General features: G+C 40.1%; 1 protein-coding gene across 2 annotated transcripts in view; it reads right to left on the bottom strand.

Annotated features, from left to right (window-relative positions):
- LOC107710079 (leucine-rich repeats and immunoglobulin-like domains protein 3) overlaps window positions 1-8,544 on the bottom strand; it is a 35,249-nt gene that overhangs the window by 20,017 nt on the left and 6,688 nt on the right. For both annotated transcript variants that reach the window (XM_016514786.1, XM_016514787.1), the window contains exons 2-6: window positions 7,789-7,860; window positions 7,621-7,695; window positions 1,870-2,004; window positions 469-612; window positions 253-396 (exon numbers count right to left, since the gene is read on the bottom strand). In XM_016514786.1, the coding sequence (XP_016370272.1) occupies window positions 253-396; window positions 469-612; window positions 1,870-2,004; window positions 7,621-7,695; window positions 7,789-7,860 (570 nt within the window). The remainder of the gene's footprint in view (window positions 1-252; window positions 397-468; window positions 613-1,869; window positions 2,005-7,620; window positions 7,696-7,788; window positions 7,861-8,544) is intronic.

The raw sequence follows: 8,544 nt of genomic DNA on the forward strand, positions 1-8,544 counted from the left end.
TTAGCTTATGTCCCGCCGGTTCATATGTACGCATAACCTCGTAACCACGCAGCAGATTCGTTCTGAATGAATCTCATCCCAAATCATCCCTCCCTAAAATTTTCGTCTCGTTTTTATTCGTTGACGAAAATGTCAATAGATTTACGTCATAGTTTTTGTCATTCAAAAATTATAATTTTTTGACTGCACATCACACACGAGTTCTGGATTAAGCATGAGCGATTAAACGTCACGCGTGTCCACTCCACTCACAGGACTTCCATGTTGTTCAGACCCCAGAAAGCGCCGTCCATGAGCCGCATGATGCCGTTCCTCTGGATCTTCAGGGAGTGCAGGCCGTGAAGCCCGTGAAACGTCAGACCCTCGATGCGCCTCACGCGGTTCCTGCTCAGCTCTCTGTCAATCACAAGCACAGCGGTCAGGAACAGGCACGCCGTGGCATGAGACGGATGTGAGCGCGTCACTTACAGGTGCTGCAGGTGCGGTAGAGGAAAGATCTTGGGCGGGATGGAGCTCAGGCGGTTTTTGTTGAGCTTTAACACCAGCAGCGTGCTTGACAGATTACTGAAGCAGCCGTGCTCCAGCGTGGAAATACGGTTATTATTCATCAACCTGCAGAAACACACGATTATTAAACATTACAATTCCCCCAATCTGGACAAAGTTCTCTCACTTAACTCTCAAAATAAAGTGCTCTGTGACTGGAAAGAGTAAGAAATGAGCTGCGGTATGTAACAAAACAGATGTAATTTTCCACTATGTTTATAAATGGTCATTTATTTCCCCTAACCTGATTAAATGTGTCATCTTTCACATCAAATTCTTACATTGTTTCAATTAATTCAGTTAGAATAATAAGAAACTGTAGAGTTGTTACCATTTAAATTAAATCAGTATGAACAACTTTCCACTGCAGGAAACACAGAAGCTGCATCTGAAGTGGCATTAGATATATTTACACAGATTGTTTGATGAAGCGGAGAAGTGCCATAAATGCATTCACACCACATAATTGCAAATGCATAAATAATTTTATAAGATTAATGTTTTAAATCATTTTATTAACATACAATTAAGAAATGATGGGAAAAATGCAATGATACTTATAAATATGAAACCAAACCACCAATAGTTGGCGGCAAAGACTGTTTTAATGAGTGAGTCATTTAGTCATTCATTCAACAGATTCGTTCAAATGGCTGATTCATTCTTTATGAATGGGTTACTGAATGGTTGACTCACTCGATTCGTTCAAAAAACGAGGATTCATTCAGTAAGGAAACACCGCTGTGTTTAAACTAGTCTAACGGAGCATAAACTAGTCTAAAGGAGCATATACTTGTCTAAAAGAGCTTAAACTAGTCTAAAGGAGCATAAAGTAGTCTAAAAAGAGCTTAAACTAGTCTAACGGAGCATAAACTAGTCTAAAAGAGCTTAAACTAGTCTAAAGGAGCATAAAGTAGTCTAAAAAGAGCTTAAACTAGTCTAACGGAGCATAAACTAGTCTAACGGAGCATAAACTAGTCTAAAAGAGCTTAAACTAGTCTAAAGGAGCATAAACTAGTCTAAAAAGAGCGTAAACTAGTCTAACAGAGCATATACTTGTCTAAAAGAGCTTAAACTAGTCTAACGGAGCATAAACTAGTCTAACGGAGCATAAACTAGTCTAAAAGAGCTCAAACTAGTCTAAAGGAGCATAAACTAGTCTAACGGAGCATAAACTAGTCCAAAAGAGCTTAAACTAGTCTAAAGGAGCTTGAACTAGTCTGAAAGGTGACGGTTAGCACTGAGGAGTGACACAGTGAGCTGACGTGAGACTCCTGGCGGTTTCTGGAAAGCAGGTCAGTTGAGAACAGAAGAAGGACTCACAGGTTTTTCAGAGGAACAGGAGGAAAAGCCCCGGCGCGAACCTCCATAATATTGTTGTTGCTAAGGTCCAGCATCTCCAGGGCGACCAGCGAACTGAGCCGCTCTGCCGAGATTCTCGAGATCCTGTTGTTTGCTCTGAAAACACAAGCGGAGGCATTTCAGAAAGCAGATTCCGGCTCTCTGATGTCTGTGACAGCTCAAAACAGCCGTAGGGTTCAGAAGTGTGTTATTTGGTTTATAAGGTAATTACTAACAAGGTATTTAAACAAAAAAAAAAACCCTGCCAATTACGCGGATGATGAAGCCCATTCCCTCAGTGAAAGCACCGCTGACGAGCCCAGCAATTTCCCGAGCTGCACGCCTCCTAAATAGCAGTGCAGGAGCTGCTTGTGTTAGAAACACGGAGGGCACAGAGCCGCCTTTGTGTGTCGGACGCGAGCCTGGAATCGCAGGTCTAAACCTTCAGACAGTCACACACACTCGGTTTGGGTTTATACGGGTGAAACTGAGCATGACTCAACATAAACACGGCACTGACGTCATAAGAGAGGACAAATGACGACACGCCACATACGTGTGATCGGAAACGCTCACCGAAGACACTTCATTAATCAAAAGATGAAATAAAACACATAAACATGATGAAAATCATCATAAATAACTCTTTCAAGAGAAAGAGTATATGAATATATATTAATGTATGTTGACAATGAGCTTAAACTAGTCTAAATGACCATAAACTAGTATAACGGAGCATAATCTAGTCAAAGTTTAAACTAATTGGCTTAAATGAGTCTACAGGAGCATAAAGGAGCACTAGTCTAAAAAAGCTTAAACTAGTATTTAAAAGGCTAAACTAGTCTAAAAGGACTTAAATTAAACAAAAGCAAACTAGTTTAAAAAACAAACTAGTCTAAAATGAGCTTAAACTCCCTGAAGATGCTTCATTAGTCAAGAGACAAGAACAGATACATTTGTACATTATAAAGCTTACCTAACAATAATTTGTAAATAGACATATTTTCACATCAAATCTCCAAATTAATGTAGAAACAACATGAAGACTGCATATTTTTAAGATAAATGTGTCTGTATGTACCATAAAACACACATTATTTTCAATGTTTCGGTTTCTCATCTTCAGCTCAAGGCAGAACTCGTTCTCGTTTAAGAAAAGCCCACGGTGAAAAACACACACCTTTCAAAAAAAATCAAGGCATTGAACTGTTGTGTTGAGCGGTGCACAGAGGCATGATGGGAAGTCTGTGCTTTTGTGAAGTGAAGGAGGAATGAGTCAAAGGTGTTGAGAGAGTGAGACAGATAAGACGCGGGACGTGCCGGAGCAGATCCTCTGGAGAGACAGACGTGTGAATGAAGCATCCGACGCGAAACAAAGATGTCGAACAGCTCATTTATGAACAATCAGAGTCTCTGACCATAAAACAACTTTTTATTTTTCATAAAAAATGTAAGTCTGTCTCTCAGATTGAAAAATCAACAGCAAAGACGTAAGGAATGTCAGTCTCAATTCTAGTTCCTGTTTATTACCTCAGTGTAATTACTCATGAACAGCCATAAAATAACCAGACACACTCTCTGTGTGTCTTCAACATCTGCCGAGAGGGTGTGTGTGTGTGTGTGTGCGCGAGTGTGTGCGTGTGTGTGTGAGTGTGTGAGTGTGTGCGTGCGTGTGTGTGAATGTGAGTGTGTGTGAGTGTGAGTGTGTGTGCGCGCGTGTGTGTGAGTGTGTGCGTGCGTGTGTGTGAATGTGAGTGTGTGTGAGTGTGAGTGTGTGTGCGCGCGTGTGTGTGAGTGTGTGCGTGCGTGTGTGTGAATGTGAGTGTGTGTGAGTGTGAGTGTGTGTGCGCGCGTGTGTGTGAGTGTGTGCGTGCGTGTGTGTGAATGTGAGTGTGTGTGAGTGTGAGTGTGTGTGCGCGCGTGTGTGTGAGTGTGTGCGTGCGTGTGTGTGAATGTGAGTGTGTGTGAGTGTGAGTGTGTGTGCGCGCGTGTGTGTGAGTGTGTGCGTGCGTGTGTGTGAATGTGAGTGTGTGTGAGTGTGAGTGTGTGTGTGTGCGTGAGTGTGAGTGTGTGCGTGTGTGTGTGTGCGTGTGTGTGTGTGTGCGTTTGTGTTTTATCTCTCCCTCCTCCTCAGAGTTCAGACAAACAAGCGGCTCATTGTGTCTTTCTACCGCACACCTCAAATTTGTTCAACCAATTTTCAGCAAATAAGGTTGTTACACACCGTTAGGTTAATCAGAGTCTGAGCGGGCCGGGGTATTTTTAGCGCCAGCGAGCTAAACGACAAACACGCGTGAGCGTTATATATGACAGATTATATGAAAAACGCTCACGGTGAGATTGTTTCCACATAAAGAGGATTGTGAAAGCAGCGCTGTGAATGTTTGGCATGTCAGCGCGTTATGAGAGTTATTAGATGCTCGCTGAATTTCACAACGCAGACACTTTCCACACCGCGAGTGTGTGTGTGTGTGTGTTTCTGGCAGATGAGACTAAAGGGAAAGAAGTGAAGTTGGCTCTGAGATGAGCAGAGAAGAGCTCACACACGGTCTGAAACACATTAACTTCAACTCAGTTTCAAAATATTTTCCTCATGCTGTAAAGATCCTGCTGCAGATCGTTAATGAGCAAATCCTTTCACATCAGCACTGCACTTAACAGCGATTTCAGCTGCAAATTCAATGGAAAACGTTCGGATTCTCAGTAACCGTGTGGTCATGACTATTTTCAGGTAATCCAATCAATTAAGTGTTTTACAATATTATAGAATTTCCACAATATGGAAAACGCAGACAGAATCACTGAATCCAGTCATAAAAACAGAATTTACAGCATAACGCGGAATGTTACAGAATTTGGCAAATTTTGGATAAAAAAAAAAAATCAAAAGTAGGGTCGTGCAATTAATCAAATCGTGATATAAAACATTTCAAAGGGCCCTATTATCATTCAATTAAAATGAAAAACACTGAATTTGGAAGAAAAAAATTTACGAGCACTAAAAATGTAATTTGTTACACTTTAAATTTTTTTTAAATTGTATAACTTAGACAAGCTTTTTGAGTGCTAACATTTATTTTAACCATTAAAATGGAATCCAGAAAAATTTAAATGGAAAAAAAAGTGGAAATCCAGAGGAATGAAAACGGAATCTGGGCAAAAATAAAAATGGAATTTGGGAAAATTTTATTTATTTATTTTGTTATTGTGGTTTGGAATGTTGGTTCATCTATATCTATGTGGGCTTTTATTATGTAATGTTATGCTTGATATATGCAGGCTCCAGGGTCCAAGACAAATTTCTCCTTTGGGGACAATAAATTGTATTGAATTGAATTGAAAAAAATCAACCAGATTTCGATTCGAAATCAACGAGTTCATTTATCCAATGAGATGCTTCTTATTTTCTCTTTTTGTTTGGAACTAAATGAATATAAACCAACAAACTGATAACGAATGAATTAGTCTTACGTCTAATTTTGTTGTTCTCAAGTGCAAATAAAACAGTACTGCTCGCTGATAAACACACTAATATATCTAGCACAGTATAAATGCAGCTGACACAGTTCTACTGTTGCATACGAGAGCAAGCGAACGAGAGAGAGAGAGAGAGAGAGAGAGAGCTGTACGGGGGTCTGGGGTATCGTATAGCTCCTGCCTCTTATTCAAACAGTCTCTCAGACTGAGCGTCTCTCGTCTTTGACCCTTCAGCCCACCAAAAACAAACGGCATCAGCTCCACAGCTGGGAGCAATTCACTCGCCATCACCTCAATTAATTCAGCCATTTCACAGGAATTTATGGCCTTGAACAATTAAAGAGACGTATGAAGCCACTGCTCAAGAGCAATTAGCTGGAAAATTTGACCGTCGGATTGAAGGACTGAGCTTTGATAATGCCTGTGTTACACTGTTCGCCGCATGTCCTGAAATACTGCATCATTTTTCAATCACCTAGCAACCACCCAGAACACCCTAGCAACCGCACAGGAACCTAGAAACCAACAAGAAGACACTTGAGACTGCAGAGCAATACCCTGGCAACAGCTCCTCTATCTATCTATCTATCTATCTATCTATCCAACTACCCATCCAACCAACTATCTATCCAATTATCCATATATCAATCCATCAGTACAACTATACGACCATCCATCTATCTATTTATCTATCTATCCATCCATTTATTCAAGTAACCATCCAACCAACTATCTATCCAACTATCCGTCTATATATCTAACTACTCATCTGTCTATCCAACTATCCATCCATCATCTCTATCCAATTACTCATCCATCCATCCAAATATACATCCATTTATCCATCTATCCATCTACCCAATTAACCATCTTTTTATTCAACTACCCATCTACCTATCCATCTATCTATCTATCTATTCAACTATCCATCTATCAATCTATTCAACTACCCATTTATCCATTTATCCATCTATCTAACTATCTATCTATCTATCCAACTACCCATCTATCTATCTATCTATCTATTCAACTAACCATCTATCTATTTATCCAACTATCTATCTATTCAACTATCCATTTATCCATCCATCGATCCATATATCTCTCCATCTATTCAACTACCCATCTACCTATCCATGTATCTATCTATCTATTCAACTATCCATCTATCAATCTATTCAACTACCCATTTATCCATCTATCTATCTACCATCTATCCATCCAACTACCCATCTATCCATCCAACTACCCATCTATCTACCCATCTATCTATCTATTCAACTAACCATCTATCTATTCAACTATCCATTTATCCATCCATATATCTCTCCATCTATTCAACTATTCATCTTGACCCTCAAATTTCACACTATTTTAAATGATCAGACAATATTTTGACAAGCCAGCATAAAACTGGCCCAATGTTATTCTAAACACGAGATTCAACAAAAATTAAGGCGCTCTGGATGTTAAAAGAGTCTCATAGTTTTAGTTTGAGAGCGGCGCTACGGTCGGATGTATCTGGACAGTGTTGTATTTAACACAGAGTGCTCAAACTCAGATAACACTACACACAGGCACCGTCACAGACAACAGACCAACCAAACGCTGCCAAACTGTGCTCTGAGTCCAAGAGGAAATACCACACACACACACACACACTCTCACACACACACACGCGCTCAGAAATTCACTCCAGACACTCTCGACCAGGGAAATTAATATTTCATTATTCTGTCATTTTAAGTGTCACATCTTCAAGAAGATGGAATCTGCTGGAGGACTGTAAATAATCACTCATATGACTATAATGAATGAGACAATGAAGAATATTTCACATGAAGATTAAAACCAGATTCAAACCGTTTTGACTCATGCAGATCCAACCAATGATGCTTTTCAAACACAAACTCACGCCTTCAGAACAAACTGAACTCTACAGAAGGGAATCAAGTGACGCTTTCAGAAGAAAGCTGAATTCTTCATCCACCTGCATGTATCATTTTTTTTTATTTGATTTGACCTCAAATCCAACTTCATTAATCTTTCAAAAGTGCCACTAGTGGAAGCAGACAGAATGCAGAAATACAGCCATTGGTCAGTCACACAGAAAGCCCCGCCCCCCAAATGCACCCCATTGGTTGAGTTCAAAGTTGTCATATCGGGCCGCTCAAGCAGACAGATCACTGTTTCAAAAGCATCACAGTTTCACTCTTTAGTGCAAGTAAACCAAGATAACGATGATTTCATACTCACAGAATCAGACTGCTGAGGTTTCCAGCGTTTGGCCCCAAATCCGGGATCGACTCGAACTCGTTGTTACTCAGTTTTCTGTGAACGTAAAACCAAACGGTCACACATGTAGATTTCATCCGTGACATCTGAGGGGGAAATAAAACAAAACCCAAAAAAAAGCACACTCACATTTCGCTGAGCTGCGGCAGGCTGGCGAGCAGCGCTTCAGGAAACGTGCGTAACTTGTTACGGCTCAGATCCCTGCAAAGAACAACACAGCCATCAACATGCAGTTTCTGAAGACAATCTGTCACACGACTGAATCCTGGAGAACAAGAGGAGAAAATAAACTAGAAATACACTAAAAATGCGATACAAACTCATGCTACGACACTCTTACCATATGACACGATCATTTAAACACGTCAGTTCAACTCAGTTAGAAACCCCATTGGTCAAACCCAAATAATAAACACAACACACTACTTTTGCAACCATTTTATAAAACACTCTTAAAAATAAAGGTTCCATTTTTGGTTTCTCAACTACCCATCCATCTACCTATCCAACTATCCATCCAATTATCTATCCATCTACTCATCCAACTATCCATCCAATTATCTATCCAACTATCTATCCATCTACCCATCCATCTACCTATCCAACTATCCATTAGGGCTGGGCAAAAAAATCGATTTTTCGATATATCCTTTTTTAAAATGTGGTCGATTCAATATCGATTCTCAAAGGCCACGAATCGATTTTTTTCAATATTTATTTCCGCAAACATTGAACATAAGATTTATGTTAATCTTATTACTAGTCTAATCCACTAGATGTCACCCCCTTATTTGCCTTGCGCGATGTTACAACAAAGAGTCCGTCATTCATTCATTGCTTAAAATGGCAGATCCAGGGCTCTACAGTGCGACCATTTCAGTCGCA

This window comes from Sinocyclocheilus rhinocerous, unplaced genomic scaffold (assembly GCF_001515625.1).
Source record: "Sinocyclocheilus rhinocerous isolate Xijiao unplaced genomic scaffold, SAMN03320098_v1.1 scaffold1589, whole genome shotgun sequence".
NCBI classification, from domain to species: Eukaryota; Metazoa; Chordata; class Actinopteri; order Cypriniformes; family Cyprinidae; genus Sinocyclocheilus; species Sinocyclocheilus rhinocerous.